At 36.2% G+C, this 24,464-nt stretch overlaps 1 protein-coding gene across 3 annotated transcripts in view; it reads right to left on the bottom strand.

Moving 5' to 3' along the window:
- Positions 1–24,464, bottom strand: part of RUNX2 (RUNX family transcription factor 2) — a 459,712-nt gene that overhangs the window by 322,221 nt on the left and 113,027 nt on the right. For all 3 annotated transcript variants that reach the window (XM_074237075.1, XM_074237073.1, XM_074237074.1), the window contains one exon: positions 15,833–15,937. In XM_074237075.1, coding sequence (XP_074093176.1) covers positions 15,833–15,937 — 105 coding nt within the window. The remainder of the gene's footprint in view (positions 1–15,832; positions 15,938–24,464) is intronic.

The raw sequence follows: 24,464 nt of genomic DNA, 5'->3' as shown, positions 1-24,464 counted from the left end.
TCTGGAATCAGATTAAAATGTAACTGGAGAATGTTTAACAAAATAAACAAAAATACAATGTAACATGGATAATGTTAATTTGTGACTTTCTAAGTCAATGTGTGGCCTGCCAGGATCTATTTCAGTTTGAAAACACTGCAGCAATCTAAAGCTATAAATTCTAGGGCTGATGATCCACATCGATAGAATATTTCTTCACTAACGGTGCCCTCTCTCAATAAAGCCACAGACCTAATCTCCATTTCATGTGAGAGGTTGGGGGAGAAGAAAAAGGGGAGGAGTGCTGCTGATTTGTAAAAGGAAACCTTTCCAAATTATATAATAAAGATGAGCCAATCCTGGGTAATATAACAGAAAACTAGATGGCACATATAATAGTGCTGGTCTGGAGTCAGGAAGACCTGAGTTCAAATCTAAATTCAGATACTTCCTTGATTTGTGACTCTGGGCAAGTCATTTCACCCTGGTTGCCTCAGCAACCTCACCTTTAAAAGGAGCCAGAGAAAGAAATGAGCACAGAGTCAGACATGACTGAACAGCAACAATAAGTAATATTATTCCTTCTTTTGGGCACTGGTGGTAGCAAGACAGTAAAGCTCAGTCTCATTAAGCTAATTATGCTTCCTCTTCTGTTTCAATGAATCATTACCACTTTATTCTATTCTTTTCTTAAAGCTATTTCCGATTAAATAACTGTAGCTATAGCCTGAGAAGCGGTTGCTGGTATGTGAAATGATCTTCTGCTAGGAGTTTTAAGTTAAGCAAGGTAAATTGACTATTCTCAAGAGTAAAAGCCCTAGTGACTTCAAATTGACTGTATGACTTAACAATCCTGCTGCATCAGCAGATTTGCCTCTGAGGCAAAAACTATCTTAAAATATCATTCAAGAATGAAAGGGAGGAGGGAAAGGTTTGATGTCAATTGTCACTCTAACCTCAGTAAGAAAGGCAACAGGGAGACATGACAGAACCAAATTGGGGATCATGAACTATGGTCTAAACTCTTCTTCACAATCTATTTGCTAACATATCATGGGCAAGGGCAAATTACTCCTTTAATATTTTATTTATTTTTCACTTGTTTATGCCTCAATTTCCCCATCTGTAAAATGTATAATGTCTCCCTCACAGAGATGTTAGGAGAATTAGTGAGGTAATGTCTAAGTGCTTGGAGTTCCTTGGCAGAAAGGCGCTATATAATTACTATTTAGTATTTACACCACCCTTCATGTTTGCCAAGTGCTTTATGATCATTCCTCAGGAAATATTCCTCAGAAACAGTCTGTGAAATCTGACTTTTACATGACTTTTCATTTAAAGGATGAGGAAACTGAGGCAGGCTGAGGTTAAGTGCACATGCTTGGGGTCACTAAGAGAGCAGCAGAAATTTGAAATCAGCCACTGTCAAGTTCTCAACATCCTGATCCAGAGCTGATTCCCCCACTGCAAAAACAAATTACTCTTATCATTTCTGAATTCTGAGCTAAACTACCTAATAAAACTCCCAGTGGGCAATATTGTTTTGATGAGAAGGGTGAAGACAAGATTCAGAGGCAAGTAAAGATGCTAAAGAACTCAGTTACCATTAGAAACTTAAATTCTAGGTTCAGGATTCCTAACTCTTTCTGCAAGGTTGGTAATTATTCAGACTTCAGTCTCCTCATTCCCTTTCATTTGTATACACATGAGCTCACAGACTTAAAATTAGAAGAGACCTTAAAGATCATGCAGTACAACTCCCTTGTTCTGCATAAAAATTGAGATCTAGAAAAGTGATCTAAGTTACTTTCCTGTCCTGTCCTTCACCCTCAAAGGATTCTAGAGGTACTCATTTTCTACTCAGAGCCAGTTTTGAATTGTGCAGGACCTAGAGGAATCACATGCACACATGTGCAAATGCATACACACACACACACACACACACACACACACACACACCCATCCAATATGCTCCCACGCTGCCCCGCTTCCTCCCCACCACCATATATACATACGTATACTTCCATTACTATTTTAACTTCAGGAAAAACAAAAAAGATACCAGGTAACCTGAGGAAGTCACTTGGAAGCAGTCACCTAGGAGAGGAGAGGGCACACTGAAGAAAAATTACTTTTTCTAAATGCTAGAAAAATTTCACTCTCCTTGGCATGTGGGTATTCATACTGTTACAAGATAAATTATAGATGTTTTGACAATAGTTTTGAGCCTCTGGACAACCATAACTCACAATGACAAATTCCTATCTAAACCTCACCAATACCTTATCCTTCTTCTGATAATAATAATAATAAGAGTAATAATAGTTAACATTTACATAGAACTTACTATGTGCCAAGCACTTTACAATTATTTCTCTACTTGATTCTCACAGCAACTTGGGAGGAGGGTATCATTATTATCCCCATTTTACAGATGAGGGAACTGAGGTACACAGAGCTACTTTTCCTAGGGTCACACAGCAAGTATCTGAGGCTGGGCTTTGAACTTAGAATGGGGGCTCTATGCACTGTTGTCTGGATGCCCCTCTTCTGCTGAGAGATGTGCAAAAGAGGAAGGAAAAACTCACATTGCAGTATACTCAGATGCCAAATTTGGGGTCCCAGGACTTGATTTCTTCTCTCCAACTCAACTACTTTCTCCCTATATGACTTTGAAGTCACCTAAGCTCTCTTGGCCTCAGTTCTCTCATCTATAAAATAGGGGGGAGCTCTGGGGTTGGTGGACTAAATTTTTGTCATTCCTTCTGGACCTAGATCTATGATTTTAAGAACCTGCAACATGGAATCAATCTTAGCTTTTCATTGACCATGTGTACATTAATATATTAGGTTTTCTCCATTTGATTTTTTTAAAAAGTACCTGCCAGGAGTGGCTAGGTGGTGTAGTGGATAAAGCACCAGCCTTGGAGTCAGGAGTACCTGGGTTCAAATCCAGTCTCAGACACTTAATAATTACCTAGCTGTGTGGCCTTGGGCAAGCCACTTAACCCTGTTTGCCTTGCAAAAAAAAAACTAAAAAAAAGTACCTACCACCTCTAACAGCTCCTTCACCTCCCTGCAACTCCAGGGTTATTTCTCAGACAACTCAACTACTTAATCCCAGAACATGGAGAGACTCCCTGATCCCCCAAAAGGAACAAGAAATAGGTTGTTACTCAAGGGGCTTGCCCTTTTCTGAAGATTGTTCTTTCCTCTTAAGAAATGGTATATCTGACAGAAACATTTTTGATCTCAAAGCCTGACATAATCCCCCCCAAAAAATAAAGAAATAAAAAGTATAAAGAGATGACAGAAATGAAGTTCTAGTTGTACACAGAGATAGATAACAGATTTCTTACAGATTTCTACTCCCATTTCTCCAATCCACTCCCCCACCCCCTGGCCAGGCACACCAATATCTACCCATTATAATAATACATCCTAATCCTAATTTTGGGGGAACCACTGGATGACAGAGAAGTGCTGAAAACTTCCAACAATATTCCTGGTGTCAAATTAAACTGCTGGGAAGAGACCTCTGAGAAGCAGTAGTAATAAGCTTGTTTTGGCTGGCCCTCCAGTGGGTGAAAGGGCATGAGGCCTGGGGCTTCAACGACTGCATTGTCTAGTCCATACAACAGACTGTGGGTCAGTCTATGGCAGGGCTTCTTAATCTGGTGTACCTAAACTCTTAAAAAAATTAATAACTATTTGAATATTTTCATTTTCCTTTAAATCCAACATTTTATTTTATGCATTTAAAATTATGATTCTGAGAAAGAGTCTATAAAACTTCATCAGACTGACAAAGGAAGGGGTCCATGATACAAAAAAAGTTGAGCCTCTGGCTCAAGTTCAGTCAATAAATGCTAAGTACCCCTCGTCTCTACTAGGCATCGTGCCATGCACTGGGGATACACAGAGAAGCAAAAGACAGTCCACATTCTCAAGGAGCTCACAGACTAATGGTAGAGACAACATGTACAAACAAGATATAGACAGGATAAGTGGGATATAATCAACGGAGAAAATCACTAAAATTAATAAAGACTGGGAAAGACTTCTTGTAAATGAGTCTTTACCTGAGACTTGAAGGAAGCAGGAGGCAGAGATGGATGGCCAAGGAAAAAAATGTTAAGTACTCATTCCCCTTATGTCCTGCTTTCTCTTCCACTTCTTCCCAGCATACTGTCCTTCACCCATCCCCTCAGTTGCTCAGTGGTCCCACACTGATTCCTAATCCAAGAATGGTAATTCCTATAGTCTTGAATGGCACACCTACTTCTGTAGTTTTCCATTACCAATAAGATATTTCTATCCTGTGTTCCATTCCCCAAAGGTCCTGCCTTCTACTAAATACCTTTCATAAATAATTTGAGATGAAGCCCTAAACCAGCAATGACCAAGGACAAGAATTTAAGATACTGATGAAAAAGATATTTTGTGGGAAGAGGGTTTGGAGAGGAGTTTTCACATTATGTAGACACCTGCCTCTTCCCTATACACAATGGGCCAGCTCTGTTTCATGAAACCTATGAATTCCTTCTCAAAATAATGTTTTAATGCATAAAATAAAACATATAAGATTACAAAGGAAAGAAATATATTACAATACAGTTTATTAATTTTTTCAAGTTTATGAACCCCAAATTAAAAACTGTAATCTATGGGAGAGCCACCAGAAAAATGTCTAATCATATGGCAGGTGAAATTGAAATATGGTCTGAACAGGAGAAAAAAATGTATCTTAATGAAAAAGAATAAAAGTCTTCACACACAATAGTTTTTCAAAGTTAAAATGCCTTAAAAAACCACAAAACTTTCATATCCTAGGAGGCTCCAAGCTGAGCAAAACTATAAAGTCCACAAAGTTTGTCTTTAGCACCTCCAACCTTCCTCTTCCCAAATCCCTTTGCTCCCTCCCCATATTCAGATGCTCATTACTTTTTTTTGCCATTTCCCTCCCTTTTCCCTTCTATAAAAATCTGCTTTAAGTAAATCAGTTATTTTACACCTTCCTTAGGAATTCAATTCAGTGAAGTTAGACAGAAGTAATCCACTCACTCAATGCACTTGTGAGCCGTAGGCAACTTTGGAAAAATGTGTTCCTATGAGTTACTTTCAACATTCTATATAACACATGAACCTTGGATTTATCACAAAATAAATAGTTACATGCCAGGAAAGGCATAATTTTCCAGCATTTAGAATATATGTATTTAGAAAAAAAGCATTATTAAAGTGGTATTGTCTCTCCCCCCACCCCCAACCTTTGAATGTAACACTCTAGCAAATTCTTATCTTTTCCATTCCTAATTCCATATGTAATTAGATGTTACATTATTAGAATCAGAAGTCTCCTAGGTAGAAGTCTAATGGGGGAACCAGGAGCACCAATGGTAAAAAGCTACAAAACTACAATCTGCATCTTCTAGGCTATTTCACCAACGTGTGTGTGTGTGTGTGTTTGTGTGTGTGTGTGTGTGTGTGTGTGTGTGTGTGTGTGTGTGTGTGTGTGTGTATGAATGGATGAGTGGGTATGTGAGTGGGTATGTGTGCATATGGGAGAGAGAGCAAGAGAGACAGAGACAGAGAGACAGACTGAAACAGAGAGAGAGAGAGACAGAGAGAAAGAGACAGTGAGAGACAGAGAGACAGAACACATTTTAGGGAGGAACATGGGGAATGGTAGCAGAAGTATATACATGACTGTTTTTTTCATGATTATAAACAACTCAGACAACATTCCTCAGTCTCTAACCTACAATTTTTGTGGAGTGTTTTCTGGGTCAGAAGATACCTGGTCAGATGGTGAATGTCTAATACCTTTGCTCATGAAGACAATTTCCAATTGCAAAATGAAAGACTTTTCTTCTCATTGAAGGAGCTTGCTGGTAGCAGTACAGTAGAGGAATGTGTTGAGGGGACCTTTGTTGTTTCCCCTCACCAAAAAAATAATCACTACCTAAGCAGTCACCTTCTTGGCCCACCTCAAAGGCCTTCAGTGCTGCCCAAGATCCAAGAATGAATGTGTTCAACAAAACCTAGTGTTGTAGGAAAAGCAACACTGAGTATGTTATAAAGTGATAAGTATTCTGAAAGAAAGTATATGTATACAAGTTTCTGGATGGGATAATAATTGGGTAGATTTGGGATCTGGGGGGGGGGGCGGTTCTAGTCTCACCCCTGGCATAGCTTGCTTGGACCAGCCTCTTAATCATTCTTCAAAATAATGACATTAAGTCAGATGACCTTTAAACTCTCTTTCACTTCTTAAATTCTATAAGCTATCTGAATAATTTGGTATCTTTTCTCAGTTTCTAAAATGACTTGACAATTCCAAATGATATATTCCTCCACTCCAAAATCTCTCCAGATAAAATGCAGTAATGTTTCAAGTGAAACGTAATATAGATACCCATACTTCAGTTTATAGTATACCTATAGTAGTTTACAAGGTTTATATTATATTAAATGAGAGTGTTCTAAGATAGGCACTAACCACTTCAATTTCTAAAAACATATGCTTCTCAAGAAATAATCTCAGAATTGATAGTTTCACATATTTGTGAAAATATAAAAATTTCATATAATTATAAAAATTTTGTTTGTGAAACTTTTCATCTATTTATTAATATATATTTTATGTATTTACTTTGATAATGAAAATGCTCATTTTTTCTGTTAAGTTCAAAAATTTTTTAAAGCATTTTTTAAAAAGTAGAATGTTTGTGTGTGTGTGTGTGTGTGTGTGTGTGTGACTTCAGACTTAATTCAAGGACTGGCTAATGGTACAATGGATTTAGAGTTAGATGACTGATTTAGAATTTTTGCTATTGAATCCCTCATATGATCTTGGACAAGTCATTTCCTCTCCTCTGAGTCTCAGTTTCCTCATCTGTAAAATTGAGAGTTGGTCTAAATTACCTCTAAAATTTCTCTTAGTTCTAAACTAATGATTCCAACAAGTACAGTATTTCCCCTCCACCTCCCCCCACCACACACATACACACACACACACACACACACACACACACACACACACACACACATTACTGATTTAAATCCTCTCAAGAATAAGAAGTAACAGCTTTTGGTGCACTCCAAAAATCTAATAGAAAAGATTTCCTTTGGGGAGAAAAATAAAAAAAGCTTTAAAGTAAAACTCCTCTCACAAATGCTTTACATGGTTTTAAGAATGAAAAGCTTCTAACTTCTACCCAACTATTACCCCATCCAGAAACTCACATACATGTGCTTTCTTTCAGAATACTTATCACTTGAAAAACTGCCCTTCTATATTTATTATAAAATAAATATATCAACTGAAACATATGTACATGGAAAATGTTCTGAAAATGACATCTCCTCATGAACATGACTTACTCCAGTGGGGGGGGGGGGAGTATATTCAGATCTCTTGATACCAGGGGTAAAGAAGGTTATATCTTCATGGTTTCTGAAGATAGACCAGGGAAGCCTCCAAAGAAGGGACAAGGCATGTTTTAACTGCTGTGATAATTTGCTAGGAAAGGATGTGAAGGGTATAGCTTTCCATGCTGTAGCATGCCATGTGTTACTGAATTAAATTACTGCCATGCAGTCTTCTAGTGGAGGAATGTGTAAACAGGCTATATATCCTTGCATCAGTTCCCCAGAATGTTGCACAACACAAAATGCCTCTCGATGTGTCATTTCCTTCTTGGCCATCTTCCCGGCTCCTGACAGTCAGTCAACAAAAAAAAAAAAAAAACTGAAAGAGATTTAAAGCTGTTCTACTCATGAGCACATTCCACCAACACCAGACATAACCTCCACCAGCACCTCTGGCCTTCTCCTCCTTCCATTCTTCTCCTGGGGAGAAGGAGAGGAATGGAGGCACGTGGGTGGGGAGGGGGGCAGGGAGTGTTCTAAGAACTACTATTGCAGTAAGCTAAAAGATAATACCTCTTAACCCTTAAAAAAAAATTCCCTTCAAACATTACTACATGTTTTGCTGGTTGGTTGGTCTTATGGTTAACATTCATTCCAGACTAACTCATATTCATCTGTGTTGACTATGGAGTATCTAAAGAGTATAGTATTTACCCATGTCCAAGGTGCATTTATGCACTTCAGAGAAAAGTCTGTAAGTCAAGAAAATCAAGGGCCTTTTTGCTAACATTTTTAATTCAAAACTAAAGAATCAGTGTCTTCAGAGATATAGTTCCAAGGTCTATAATAAGATTTCCAAACTCTTTCAACAAACAGAAAGACTCTAGTTGCTGGATCTGTTTTAGGTATAACATCTGCCTTTGGGAGCTTCTTCCTTAAGTCCTCCATCCAACACATTTTTACTTAACTCTCTGTCTTACCTCACATGTTGACAGCCTTTAAATAAGTATCCATGGAGCAAGTCCCTCACTGAAAGTCTAAAACTATTCAACTCTCTCATCCCACAGGTCTCCTAAAAGATCAAAGCACTACAAAAAGGGAAGAAAGATTGTGGCTGAGCTTCTACAGATACTATCTGAAATTTGGAATAGAAATTAATTACCTTTCAATTGCCTTCATTCCCTACCTATATCCAAGATAGTCACAGGAATGAAATTAAATTGAGATATATGTAAATTCCACCTTTAGGTCCAAAAAGTCAACCACAAGATGGGATACACATACATATATTTCTAGAATGAGAAAAAATAAAAAATATTTTGGATTGCAAATTCATCATGAGTTAACAATTGTGACATAATAGCAAAAAAAAACAATGAAATCTTAAGCACATTAATAGAAGCATTTAGTTTTAAACAGGGAGGAAGATAATCCCTCTGTATTCTACCCTGATTTTTAAATGTGGTTGCTATATTTTAAAGATATCGATCAGCTAGATCATTTCTAGAGGAGAGTTCCCAGGATGGCAAAAGAACTAGAAATCATTCCACATAAAAACAAATTGAAGGAAATGAGAATGTTTAGACTGGAAACAAACAAACAAAAAAAAACAACTAGGAAGTTATGATAGCCATCTTCAAGAATGTTTGAAGAGGGGGATTAGATTTGTTCTGCTAGGCCTCAAATGAGGGAACTAGAAGAAATAGGTAGAAGTTGCAAAGAAATAGATTTCAGTAGCACACAGGGAAAAAGTCTAACGTTTAAAGATGTTTTAAAATGGAATGGGCTTCCAATGAGATAGCAAGTTTCCCACTATGAGAGCCTTTCTGGTGAAACTTTGTTTCAGACAAGATAGAAATGATCCCACTTTCTACAAGAAGTCCTTCCCAGTCCTCCTTAATCTTAGTGTCTTCCTCTGAGATTACCTCCAATTTACTTTGCATTTACCTTGCTAGTACATAGTTGTTGGCATGTTGTCTCCCCCAATTAGATTTTAAGCTTCTTGAGAGCAGGGACTGTTTTTGCTTGTCTTTATATACCTAGCATCTGACACATCATAAGTCCTTAAAAAGGCTTCTTATCTCAACTTACAAAACCGATTCTATGAAGAAAGGCACATTGTAAAAAAAGAGAGGATGACTTGCTCAAACCAGCCTGATTCAGAACTCAAATCTTAAAACCTTTCTTCTCTTTCTAAAATACCTCCAGAATAGGGAGTAGAGCAAATTTCTCTGAGGAGTTAAGTAAATAATCAAAGACCAAGGGAGCTGAGCATGCAAGGGAATGAAAAAAATAACACACAGCGTCAGCTGAAACACTCAAACTTCTTCCCCTAGCACTGTGAGCCAGTGGACTAAGGCAGTCCTAACTATAAAAACAATACCAAATACTTACCCTCCCAGGTGGCCTCCCACTCCCCTAAACTCTAGACCCATTTGAAAGTAGGGAAGTCGGCCAACCAGAAGCAATGTGGCAGCCTAAGCCTGGGACCATCAGACTGGAGGAACAGAAAGAAAACAAGGAAAAAAGCATTTGAAGGGTTTCATCTCTTCCCTGCAGATAGTACCTAGGGAGCAAAATAAGAATAAAGGGGACACAGCAGAGAAGAAGGAGTAAAGAACAAAGGTTCATTTCTTCAACGTATACATATGAATTCTCAGATTCTCACTTGCTTTTGCTGGGAATTATGCCTGTAAATACACATAGGAATGAACATTTTCTAAGTTAAAAGATATAAAAAGTATAAAATTTCCAGGCTAGTCCATTCAAAAATATTCTAGATCAGGGCTGGCCAAAATGCAGCCCACAGGCCACATGCAACCAACAGGGTGATTTTATGCAGCCTCCTATAGGTTTACTAAATTCTTTAGTAAAGGAAGCTGAGTCACCATAGAGCTCTCACTGAAATGGAAAAATAAAATATATTGTATATTGTTTCAATAAAAACTTTTAGAAATAAGATTGGATAGCCCTGTTCTAGATTATGTCCAATGACCACCTCTGTATATAAAAAAATTTTTTAATTCCTAATGTTCAGTACATTCCCCCAAGAAAATCAATCAAGTTTATGTTTTCAAATAAAAAGTGACATAAATAGGGCAAGAAGTGGTCATAAGTATTTGTTGAAGAAATTTTAAAATGGCTTCTACATTGATTATGATAGTGCAGCCTACCCAAAATGCATTTGATCTACTCCAAAAATGTTTAAATCAAAACAAGGTCACTATGACTGAAAAAAGATTTCTAAATTCGAGGTAGTAGTGGGGAGGAAAAGGGGTGGAGCTTAGCACAAAACAATAGGGGATATATTAAAATGAAATTTGAAATATAAGGAGTAAAAAGAAATTAAAAATGGAGACAGAAAATAAGGAGTGGGACTTTAAAAAAATCTATATTACTAACAGGGATAATATTTTCAGTGATTTCCTGTTACCTCTTGCCAAGAAGATCCAAAAATAATGTTCTCTTTTTGATATTTAAAACTCCTCATAAGTCAGCCCCTTCCCATCCATCCAGTTTTTATCACTGTTTATTCCCTTCTATTCACTCTACAACTAAACAGACCAACTTGCAGTGTCTCAAACAGAACACTCCATCTTCCATCTCTGGACCTTTCTATTGGCTGCCTCCCATGTGTGGAATGACTCCCCCTCATCACTTCTATCTCCTGACTTTCTACAGTGCCTGATATATAGTAGGTGCTTTAAAAATCCTTGTCAAAATCCACTGTCTAGTAGATGAAGTGAGGAAGACCTGGATTCAAAATCTTCCCTGATATGAAATAATTCTGTAATCCTAAAAAAAAAAATTACCTCTATATGCCTCAGGCAAGAAAGTCCCTAGAACTTAACTTAAATCATAGATAGATTGTTAATATGAAGCAATGGTTGAAGGTCCATATCAAGAGTTCTCCCATGTTGACAAAACTCTTTATGAAAGAAACTCAGTAATACATTTGCATTGACTACCAATGCAATTTCCCCTTACTTGACATCCTTCTCTACCCTTGAAGAACTACAATGACAAACGACATATTCTCCTCCTTCCTTATGGGAATCCTCTAAATTAGGAAGAGAGATAGAACCACATGCTTAAACAGTTAGCAGACTGCTAATAGAAACTGATGTCTGACAGACTATGACATCTTTTGTGACATTACTGCTGCCACTGATGATGACTTCTGCAAGAAAGTACATGCTATTGATTCTTTCAAGTAAATTTGCCAACATAAAGTCAAATAGGCTTGCCTGAAAACAAGACTTACAAATTTGGGATCTTCAGCATGATGTCATGTCTTAAAATGATAAGCTGGCAAAGAAAGTAAATGTCATTCTGTAAAGATGTGCACCGTTTTCATGTTTACGCTACTTAAGATGAAGGTCCTAATAAGTCATCGGCTGTGTTCCTTTAAAGGGAAGTTTTATAACTGAGATGAATCACAACTGCAAAAGATCAAAGTCAAAAAACATCAATGATGCCATGGGGTACTTTTTAATCTTGTAATGAGTGATGATCATGTGCTCTTATGAAGTTAGTCCAACTGCCAACGCCAGATGTGTATATTAAGAAAAGGAGTTGTTTGTGAAGTGACAACACCGGTTCAGCTGCCAGAGACAAAAAACATAGAAGGATGAAGCCCTTCAGATTTCTGAGTAAAAAGATCTCAACAGATGTGACAATAGACCAGACCTCAGACAAAGGACATTGTTTGGTTGAAGGATCCCCAACTGCAGGCAATTTTGTCCTTGTTGTTTTGTTAAAGCAGAATCATAATTAGCATCTGTTCCACCTTGCTTTCCCCAGGCCATGTGAATGCAACTTAAGGCATTATTGATATCACTGAAAAGTATCATTTACTAATGTGCAGAAATTGGAACTCATGTCTCTCTAGGGGAAACAAGCACATGTAAAATTCAAAGTGTGGAAATCTACTTTATAGAAATATTTTCCTCTTAAAAGTGAGAATTTGAGGGCTTACTACAAAGATACCTCCAAAACAACAAGACATTTCACCAATCATATACAAAACTGCTGATGAAAAAGAAAGCTCATATCAATTAAAACCCAATTCTCCAGTTCTCTACTTAGACAAAAGTTGGAAGGAAGAACTTTTCAGATAACAGCAAGCCTTCAAGTTAGTCAAGCCATTTTAGGTAAGAGTGACATTCCCTTAACACTAAATTATAAGAGTAAAATTTTCAGTGGTTCATCCCATAAGAATGGATTAATTTCTGTGGCAAAAATATCCACTTAAAAAATAAAAGTCTTGAATTTTAAAAAATCTATTTCTCAGGAAATTTATAAAGATTTTTCCACATTTTTTGCAATAAAGGACTACAAAATTAGACAATTTGAATTTTGGTGGGCTCTAGTACACTTAATTTAATATTTGATAAACTCTCTCAAACAAAATACTACTTAATACTTGTAGAAAAATGAAAATAACTCTCCATCCCTGAAGTCTTAGAAATTAAAGAAAGAGAGCAAGGGGAAAGCAGAATACCAACATATTTGATGTCCAGCAAAAACTAAGGCTAGTGAGAGAGAGAGGGGACAGAAATCTAGTTGGAAAAACTGGTCCTGTTTAAAGTGGCTTCTGATGTTGGAGTCACCTGGAAATTTGTTCTGAATTTGATATGTCTTCAATTTCCACTCCCCACTCCCCTTCTAAAAGATACCCAATGATATTATGAACAGGACATCCAGATACTTACTAGATTTCCATCAACTGTCATTCAAGGATGTTGGTATAGGAATTTAGTCAACCAAAGAGCTTTGGTACCTCATCCCATTTCTGTGAGTCCTTGCTAACCTTAAAAAAAAAGTTGATCCCAAAGTGGCTGCTTCACACACCCAAACCTTAATTTCTCCAACAGAACATTTTGCAATTTGAAGGTACTCATATTCTTTTTTTTGAGTACTCATATTTTTGATAAACATCAACAAATTAATTCCTACAACAATTTAGGACTGTGAGTTTTAAAGCTGAAATGAGTAACTGCTAGGTGGTCTACTTTACCCCCTTAATTTCTATAAGCAGATAAACTAAGTGAATTTCCCAGGACAATAGAATAATATTGAAAAGCAATCATTGTTGAACTGTGAACTGATCTAATCATTCTGGAAAGCAATCTGGAATTATATCCAAAGTGTTATAAAATTGTGCATACCCTCTGACCCATCAATACGTCTATTAGGTCTCTTTCCCAAGGTTATCAAGGAAAAAGGAAAAAAAGAAACTGTTATGATCTAAAATATTCATAGCTACTCTCTTTGGTGGCAATGAACTGGAGATTGAGGGACGCCTCAACTGGAGAATGATTGAACAAGTTATTGCATAGAATTGTGATGGAATACTAGTGTGAAATAAGAAATGATAAGCAGTCTGATTTTAGGAAAATATGGACAGATTTGCATGAAGTAATGAAGAGAAATGAGCAAAACCAAGAGAATGCTGCATACAATTGTACACAGTGACAGTAATATTATGCAAAGAGTAGATGTGAATGCCTTAAGCTATTCTGAGTTATATGAATATTCAAATCAACTACAAAGGACTGATGAAGGAAGATGTATCCATGTTGAAAGAAAGAAGTGATACAAAGAACTATACATTTTATAGCTTCATTTATATATGTGTGTGTTTGTGTGTGTGTATGTAATGTTGGCTTTTTCTAGCGCAGAGTTGGGTGGGAAGGAAAGAAACACTTTGAATCCAAATGCAATAATTTAAAAAAAGCAGTCATATAAAGATGACCTCCTAAACCATTTCCTTACCAGTCATAGTATCTTCTCATCTTTTGTCATGTCTTCAGAAAACCAATTCCCTATCTTTTCTTGTATTTATCCTCTTAGTACTCCTAATTACCCCATATATGCACTCATCCCTTATATTGTTTCCCCCTAAAACCAAGACAGGAAGCCTGAGATCAGTAGGAAACACCTTTTAAAATGATGTATGTTATGTATGGACAAATATTAAAAGAGCAAGTACCACCCTTCATGCATGTTACAAGTGAACTTCCCTGCCTCTCAAGGATTTCAGGAGTTGGATAAAATGGGCAAATAAGAACTCTCCAACACAAGCAGTCATCCCTGACTGCAAAATCAGGGAAAGCCCCAGGCCCATTCAGATAAGAACTCTGAAACTATGCTTCATTCATCTACATGGGCTAACCTCCCTTACAAGTCTAACAACCTCAGGCTCCTACAGATGTGTGGGTCATCCACCTCTGAATAGGAGGATCCAGAGCTGAAAAGGCAGCGCTTGCACTGACCCAACTTTGTGCACTTGGAAGAATGCCATGCACATGAAAGGAGGAGAAAACAAAAACCTCAAAGACTCAGTTTTGAAGCAGGAAACCTCCCCAGCCCGGGCAAGCAGACAGCCTTCATGAAGAGAGACAGCAACCATAGGAGGAGAGGTATGTGGTAGTTCTCACTACTCAAGGATATGCTAGAGACAAGACCTTGCTAGCCTTTGTCTCCCTATTATAGGGGAAGGAAAGTGGTCAAATTTTGCCATTTAGGTAGGTTTAGTGCTGTGTCAAATTATTCTTACAACAATACCTCTGCCACAAATTAAGTTCTTTAAGAGCAATGGATCTATCTCATATATTTGTTCATCAAAGACAGAGTGGTAAAAAAGTGATGCTTCCATTGACATGATGTTTTTAATGTGGTTTGTACATCGAATAACCTTTAATCTCTAAATATATTTAAATACAGGTAGGCCACATTTGTTCTAATTAGTTTATCTGAGGATTTTTGAAAAATCTGCTTTAGTTTAGATTAAGTGAAAAAAATTCATATGGTCATGTGGAGTTTATACATGATATAAAAGTGATTGCTGGTTAAAGCTGCCGAATGCCCAGACAGACAAATAAACCAAGACAGATTAAACCAAGTCAGACTATATCTGTTAGCAGAAGATATCTATAACAATTACTGGAACATGACCAAACAACTGTGTTGTAACAATCAAGCAAGTTATCATTTGCAAATAAATTTTTTATAATTAAGGAGTGTGCTCTTTATAAAAGGAATGAGTGGGCGAATAGAAGAGTTAAAACACATTCTTAGGCCATGGGAAACATATACAAGTGCTTTCGACTGAACCTAAGATTTTTTAACGGTTTGTTATTTTCCACTTTGGGGATCTAGTCTGTTCATTATTATGAAACAAACATAATGAAGTTCTTACAAAACTTAATTCCAACTCTGGAATGAACATGAATTCACTTCCCAGTATTTTAGAAGTTCTAGTTGACTTTTGGCTAAGGATGGAACTGTAATTTTCTTTTCCTTTAACTGGGAATTTTTTATGATTTTTCCTATACTAAAGTGAGATGGCAATAGTGTATTTAGTCAAGAAATCACACAACCAAAACTATGGTGCCAATAGCTTCACTCACAAGTGTACATTTTCCACAAATCTATATGTGGTATCACTATATTGCACAGAAAGGCAAGTACTTACTTCGTGGTTCCCGAGGCCCATCTACTGTAACCTTAATAGCTCTGTGGTAGGTGGCAACTTGGGGGGGATTTGTGAAGACAGTTATTGTCAGCGTGAAACTCTTTCCTGCAGATGGAAAGACAGAATAATCTATAATAAATACAAGAAAAAAAAGAAGCTGTCAATGTTAATGTAACTATGAAAGTTTTCAAAGTACAATATTTTCCCCTCTCTGAAAAGACAGTAGAAATAGCAGAATTTAGAATCAAAGAATCTTGGTTACCAGGTCAGAATCACAGCTCTTCAACATTAGGCAGTTTGCTTACCCTCCCTTCTCCTCTGCTTCTTCATCTGTAAAATGAGGAGATTGTACTAAGTAGTAGACCTCTAAGCTCTTAAAAAAAGACCTACAGTCTTATGATCTCTGATTGTAAGAAAATGTACTCCCATAGTCCAAACCCAAGACAAAGAAAGCAATTCTAATTCTCAGTTCTAAACCTTCTCTTTGCCTGCACTTTTAGACTGTTACTAGACTTTTCTGTCGACAAAACACCAGTCTCAGCATTAGACATGACTGCCTTGATCCACGGTGCAACATTAAGAGTAAGACAGTTCCAGGTTTTAAGAGTGCTGAGCAGTAGCAATAATGGTAATAAAAACAAAAGCCACAGTCCACTCTTGGAGTTTTCTCTTCCTTTCGTTTTTCTGTAACATCAGGAACACATCCAAAACCAGACAATTTTAGAAGCCTTTATTTAGGTTTAGGTCATAACCCTATGAGAGAACAATAGTAAATCATTGTTGATTATGTTATTTACTTCACATGGCTTTAACATTTCATTTGCTTAACTGCACTACAATAAGAAGATGAAAGAGTCAAGTTCTTATGGGAATCATTTTAACAGGGAGCTAGTGTCTCCTGTCCTGGCCTTAATGTGCCTGTGGTATGATGATGATTTCATCATTACTGGAACAAAGTTTTCCTCCACCCCCAACTCCCCCCCTTTACATATGTCCCCACTATTAAGTCTTGAAACAATTCTCTGACAGTGGCTTATTGTGTGCCAGATATATGTGGCATCCTCCAAATGTACATTTGAATTTTAACTTTTAGGAGGGGGGCCTCCACACTTTGTTGAAATATCACAACTGATGATTCAGATTCCTGGGCAGAAGGTGATGAAAAGGAGGAAAGAAAAGACAAGGGAAATTGCGATATGAGCTTTGAATGTATGTTCTCCCCATAAGAAGACACAAGCCTCTGTTATGCAGACTCACTGACAGTTGTAATCTGTTAGATATGCAACGGTTAGTAATGTCAGATAGTCAAAACTGCAAACTGTTACAAGACAGGAAAGGGTAGGCGTATAAGAGTGACTCAATAAAACATTCAGCAATCTGAGGCCTCACTGCCCACTGAGATGGCTTCTGGACCAAGACCTTTCAAAAAGTTTTTTTTCCTTTTTTTTTTTTTGGACCAGTGATCCTTTCCCTTCAATGAGCTCTGAGAGCATTAAATCAAAACACAAATCTTAAACAATATGTAGCAATGCAAAACTTAATGCAATCTTTTCAAAACCTAATATGGAACAGGTTATATATAAAGCTTAATGCAGAACAGGTCTTTGGCTGTCAAGTCTAGTGACTGGGTTTTCTTTTCAAACCAGGCCATGGAAGTTCCTAAAATCTGTTTTAAGACACACATCATTTGTTACTGAGCATGTGGCTTTGGGTCTCCTAGACTATATATTTTCTAATGGCTGAGAAAATGAAGGAGAATATTCAGGAATATTAAAGAATCTTTAAGAGATAATCTCTTTCTCTAAAGGAAGCGTGTTCCAGTTCAGTGTGTTTAAAATAAATAAATACAAAAATCTAGAGCAAAATGATGAAGACACCTACTTCTAATGTGTGTCCTTTAAAATATCATATTTTGAGTGATTATCAATTATGAAATATATGCTTTAAATACTTCAAACTATCTTCCTCCAATCTAAAGGCCATTTAATATGGCTGAAGAGAGGAATAGGATAGGAAGAGAACAGAGCTAATCTAAAACATATACATAAAATTTCCTTTATGTTTAGTGTTTAAAAATTGGAAATTTCAAAGTTGAATGAAAGAAATGACATTTTTCCTCCAAAACACAAAAACTCACATGATTATAAATCTTGAAATAATACTGATTTTATCTAATGAAATAAATTTAGAACTGAAAAGGCCTCAGTGGTCAAGTCCCAATCCCACCATTTTACAGATGAGAAAAGAGAAAAGTTAAGGGATTTGTCACAGGAGACAGCCTTTTGACTTCAAATGTGAAATTTTTATACTTTACCATCCTGGCTCAAATCAATGGTTCAGCTGGCTCATATCTACAATTTCTAAACCTTAGCAATATCAGATGGCTATTGGAGAAAGATAGTATTTCTTTCTAGAGCATTGTTCTCAAAAGTCTACAGACACTACTAGGTATATAAAGAAAGATGCCATATACTGCAAAAAATCCATGGCAAAAAACTGTAAACAGTATTGATTAGGAAATAGGAGAACAAAATATTGTATTTGCATATACTGGAATATAATTGTTCTGGAAGAAATGACAAATATGAAGAAATCAGTTCAACCTGGTGAAGACTTACATGAAATGATACAATATAAAGTGAACCAACTGAATAATATAGAAAATATCTACAATAATATCAATGAAAATAATACTAAAAGGAAGTAGAGTGAGTAATCAGAATATCCAATTTGATCCTGGAAGGCAAGTGATGAAATTGACTTCCATCCTTTAAATAATAATAACAGTATTATTAATGGCAAAATGTTTATGATGCTTTAATGTTTGCAAAACACTTCACAAATATCTCATTTGGTCCTTATGACAAACTAGGTACATAGGTGCTATTATTAACCTCATTGTATAAATGAAGAAACAGAGGCATGTAGACATCTAGTGACTTGCCAAGAGTAAAAACTGTGTCTGAATCTGTATTTGAACACAGGTATTCCTGATTCCAAATTGAGCACTCTATCCCATGTGCCACCTAGAGAAGGAGGAGGGAAAGGATTTTCAGGAGTAGACTATCAAATATACTAACCAAACATGGTCACTCAAATGTGACAATTATTATTTTTCCTTTTTGCAAGGGAAGTTGGGAGGAGGGGATGAGGACTTTATTTTATTTATTTTTTTTTGCAATGTGTGGTGGGTATGAGTGGGGAAAATATTCAGAAAATATCCAGTGATGTGAAAACAAATGACAGAAATAAACATTTTTAAAAGGCTAGGGAAGTGTCCCAAATAATCTTTGATTCTATTATTAATTGATACAAATGTAGTTAAGCTTGTTTTGAATCTATTTATATTTTAAATCCTTATTATTCCATTTTTAGATTAAAAATATTATTTCTTCCCCTAATTCAAAGGCAACATTCTATGCAAAAGAGAATCTGCAACATCCCAGACGTTTACTCTGAAATTAAAAAAAAAAACTAATCTAAATTTTCAAAGTGGAACCAGTTTCCTATGATGCCCAATTTATCCTTCCCAGATAAAGTGATGGGTAGTGATTTTGGGGAAGAAATAAGCATTTAAATTACAACTGTTCCAAAATCAATTTCCAAAGAACAAGATGTGCTTAACATTTAATTTTTTCAAAGAAGATTCTGCCCACTCCTTGCTGTTCTATTGAAAAGAGATCCAAGTAATTCAAAAGAGTAATTTGGGTAATATCAACAAATATAGAAATTATTTTGAAATAATGGACATTTCACATGCTATATATTTATATTTATATTTATGCTTTCTTAAAATAAAGTTTTACTTTATTTCTTGGTATCTGTCATCAACCAAAAGAATATCTTTTCTAAACATCCTTTTTTATTAGCCTTTGACATACCTTTAAAAATATATGTTCTTTACTCCTGGAAGCTAACAACTAATTTTAGTGCTGATTCACTAATTTCATCAGCCAGAGACTTATCTGGGGGTTACTTCTGAATTATGTCCTCAAGTCCTATATTTTCAGTTATAATCACAGGAGACTAACATTGAAAGACAATCATTATGGTAGCCTGAGGGACTGTCAGGCAAAACAGTGAGGGAATGCTGTTTTAGGTCAGGAAATACCCTTCTATTTAGACTCTGTTTCTCTCTTAGACTAATATAGTGCTTTGAATATATATATATATATATATATATATATATATATATATATATATATGGTCCTTTAAAAATGTTTATTGACTTCAATTTAAAGTTGTGTTTGAGATGAAAAGAAGCATAAATTTTGTTGGGACTTTTTTTTTTTAAGCCAAGTAACCATTGGCCGATTGAAAATGTAAAGGCAGGGGAAAAAAGGCAAAAAGGCAGCTATAACTGGAGAAGGCTAATATCAAATGCATATTAGCACATAGATGATGGATGTACTAGACCAGTGCAGAATGAGGCACATACTTTCTGACATAACCAAAGTATTGATTGGTTTTATTCAATTAAAAGTAATTGTTATGAAGCAGTGGGTAGTAACTATTGTTGTTAAAGGAAAAGAAAGAAAGAAAGAAAGAAAGAAAGAAAGAAAGAAAGAAAGAAAGAAAGAAAGAAAGAAAGAAAGAAAGAAAGAAAGAAAGGAAGGAAGGAAGAAAGAAAGAAAGGAAGGAAGGAAGGAAGGAAGGAAGGAAGGAAGGAAGGAAGGAAGGAAGGAAGGAAGAAAAAAGAAGGAAGGAAACAAAAAGAATGAGAGAAAGAGAGAAAGAAAGAAAGAAAGAAAGGAAGGAAGGAAGGAAGGAAGAAAGAAAGAAAGAAAGAAAGAAAGAAAGAAAGAAAGAAAGAAAGAAAGAAAGAAAAAGAAAGAAGAGAGAAAGGAAGGAACAAAGGAAGGAAGGAAAAGAAATGAAGGAAGGGAAGGAGAGAAGAAGGGAGAGAGAGAGAGGGAGAAAGGGAGGAAGGGAAAGAGAAGATAGTATCAATAAAACTTAAAAAATACATTTGGGGAGACAGATGGTGCAGTGGATAGAGCACCCAGGAGTAAGGAGAACCTGAGTTCAAATCTGACCTCAGACACTTAAAAATTACCTAGCTATTTGACCTTGGGCAAGTCACTTAATTCTATTTCCTTGCAAAAAAAAGTAAAAAAATACATATAAGAAAAAGAAATACCAGAGACAGGGCAATTTTGTTACCACTCTCTTAAATTTAAGTATATCTAAAAGTAACTACTAACATGTTCAAAATTCTATATACTATTCTCTCTTGTTCTTGGAATATGGAAATATTCATGTCTATTGAGTTCATGATGAAAAAAGAAAAATGTCAAAAGAAAAGGAAAGCATGATCAGAAACTATGTTCAGTTCTCAATCATAGATGTACAAGATAGGTTTCACTGAAGCAATTATCTAACCAATATCTGAGGACAAAACAAGTCCAAAAGTGTTAGTGGAGTTTTGCATGACCAGATTATAATAGCTACATTACCCTCTATAATGTGTTGTCATGAAATAGATTTGGTAATCTTTCTCAAATTGAAGGGAAAATACTATATAGCACTAGAAAATTCTGACCATTTCTTTAAGAACAGAGGGGGGGAAAATCTTTCTATCCATCCATCCATCCATCCATCCCTATCTATCTATCTATCTATCTATCTATCTATCTATCTGTCTGTCTGTCTGTCTGTCTGTCTATCTATCTATCTAGGGCAACTACATAGGGCAGTGAATAGAACACTGACCTTAGAATCAGAAGGACGGGAGTTCAAATCGAGCCTCTGACACTAACTAGTTGTGCGACCTTGAACAAGTCACTTAACCCTGATTGCTTTGCATCCAGGGCCATTTCCAGTCATCCTGATTCATATCTGGCCACTGGACCTAGATGGCTCTGGAGAAGAAATTGAGGCTGGTGACTTAGCACAGCATTACCTCCCTCAAATCCAATTCATGTGCTTGTCATGGCATCACCTCCCTGATGTGTTGGTCTTCTTTGAGAATGAAGGACAAACATTATTGTTGTTTTTGTTGTTATCTATCTGAGAGTGAGTTGGAGGGGGTGGAATTAGAGAGGTATGGTGGCAACCAGGTATTGATTTAGTCTTCACAACTTAAGAAAAATCTAGATTATAAACCAATGTATCTAGATCTGGAAGGGACATTAAAAGTCTTCTGGGACAGCTCCCTTATTTCAGAGATGAAGATGCATGATTATCAGAGAGGAAATTGGGGGAAAAAATGTGCAATAAACCAGGTCAGGTACAAAAAGACACAGGTTAGAGAGTTTCCTGTCACTGAAAAACAACTTACTCGTTTTCAAAACAATGTTAGATTCATCTTATCAATATTCTCTTGATGCTATTTTTTTCTCCTGACTTCTGTTTGCTGTTAACTGTTTCCTTTAATACATTGTATGGTACTGATATAATAATCTCTTATTACTTTCTCTCTCTCTCTCTCTCTCTCTCTCTCTCTCTCTCTCTCTCTCTCTCTCTCTCTCTCTCTCTCTCGTAGAAGTCTCTAAGACAAGTCTGGACCAATTTCTCCATCCTGCCTCTGGCAGCAGACTGTAGCATTTCAGATCCTCCACCAAGTCCCGGCTGCTTCAAAGGAAAAACCCTACTTTCTTCAGTTAAGATCATAAGAAATATAGGGGGAGGGGGTCAGCTCTGTTTGGACATAATTACACTTCATCAAAAGAAGCTTTCTTCATCTTCCATGCGTGAAAAGTCTGCAAGCAGTTAAGTCTGTCTTTTTTTTTAAATATAAAAATTGCTATTTGGGAAACCAGCCAAAACTCAGAAAGCCAATATAGTAAAACAGTGCACACCCTTTGTTTCTCTTTGAAGTTTCTTAAATAAATATGTTGAGGGTTTACAAAGTACACTATCACTTTGCCATAGTTTTTACTCAAATTGATCAGAGAAAACTTATGCAAAGTATATATAATACAAAAGCACTATAAATGAAAATACTAACCTGAATATGAAAAGTAAAATAAAAATTGTGCTGATTCCTTAAATACTAAACTCCGTTTCCTCTCTTTTAATCGAAAATAATATTTCACAGGATGCAAATGAGATTGAGAACACACAGGGAGTCCAGCATATTCTTTTGGGTGCTTATTAGAGCAAAGAAATAATTGTAATGTGGAACTATGCTAGTGACCGAGTCAAAGAGGTTTCAAACCTAATCATTCAGTAGTAAGATAAAATAGCTCTTTTTTTAAATGAAGTAAACTTAAATGTGACATAGAAATAACACCTTTTGCTTTGATTCCAACGGAGACACCCAGCTTCATTTTATTTCAAATGACCTTTCTGTGACAGTATCTCATTATCATGCATAATTGTCCTTTAAAAAAAAGTTTAAAAGGACAACTTCTTGGCCATGTTCCTAGAAAGTAAACTAAAACTACTCATCGGAAACAGCCCTTCTTGAATCTCCCTTATCAAGCTTTTACAATAGTAATAATTTGACATCTGATCCAAACTTAAGAGCAGTCAGTTTGGACTTTATTTAAAAACTGGAGTCTCTCATTTCCTATGATCCAATATTCTGTTCCTGCTATTCCAGAAGTAAATTTGCATTTTTAATGAATTTGCAGCACACAGTGGGGTTGCTTTTTTTTCCCTTTATAAGAGGACTTAAAATGGAAATATTTGTTTAAATAAACAAATAAATACATTAAGCGTAATAGACAGATGATATATAGGATTGTCTCAGGAGAATCCTGTGAAAACTGAAGAGTTGGTTTCCTTAGAGACATCCTTTTTCCATCATTAACTCCAATTATGAAGCAGCTGCAAAAAGGCTAAAAGGAAATTATTTTCTATTTGCCATCTTTTAAAAGGCTTCCTACAATTTCAGTATAGATTTCAGATGAGAGGAAATCCTTAAATACCAAAGGGACATTCAGAGTCATGATCATTTATCAGGCTCACCAATTCTGCAGTTATGCTAAAGTAAAGCAAGTTGATGCATTAAAGGTTTGCGCTCAATCCAATTTCTTAAAACAAAAAATCCTAGTGAAAAGGTAAATGTCAGTCATTGATGGAAGGGGTATGGACAAGTGTATAAAGCCTTAGCTAGAATGGGACAATTGGGGTTTTGCATTCAGAATGTTAGAAAATCTTAAAAATACTTTTAGTCCTAGAGCAACAATAGGACTTAGCACTTAGCAAGAAGAGTCAGTTAAAAGCAGGAAACTACCAGATGATCTGCTTCCCAATGCCACCCCACATCCAAGATGATTTCCTTCCCATCTCTGATCTGCCTGCTTCTCTCTTCTCCCCAGTGACTTCCCAAGCTGTGACTTCTTGGTGGCCCCATCCCCCTGTGACTTCCAGGATCTTGACTTTAAAAGAAGATAAAGGGTTCATTTTGTGCTCTTATCCTGGGGTACAGTTTGTGTTGCCCTAAAAGTACAAAAATTGCTAGTTATGTCTCTGTCTGTGCATTATTACTTTGAGAGTAAACAATGATCATGCTATTTTGCTTCTCCATAGAACAAGGCTTCTTAACCTAGGAAATGCAAACTTATTTTTTTTTTAACATTTTGGTAACTATTTCAGTATAATTGATTTCTTTATATATTGTATTTTATTAATTTAAAAACACTCTGAAAAGTCCATAAAGCTTCATCAGATTACCAAAGGGGTT

The sequence above is a fragment of the Macrotis lagotis genome, chromosome 5 (assembly GCF_037893015.1).
Source record: "Macrotis lagotis isolate mMagLag1 chromosome 5, bilby.v1.9.chrom.fasta, whole genome shotgun sequence".
Lineage (NCBI taxonomy): Eukaryota > Metazoa > Chordata > Mammalia > Peramelemorphia > Peramelidae > Macrotis > Macrotis lagotis.
The sequence above is the reverse complement of the archived record's forward strand: the minus strand, read 5'-3'. Positions and strand labels throughout refer to the sequence as shown.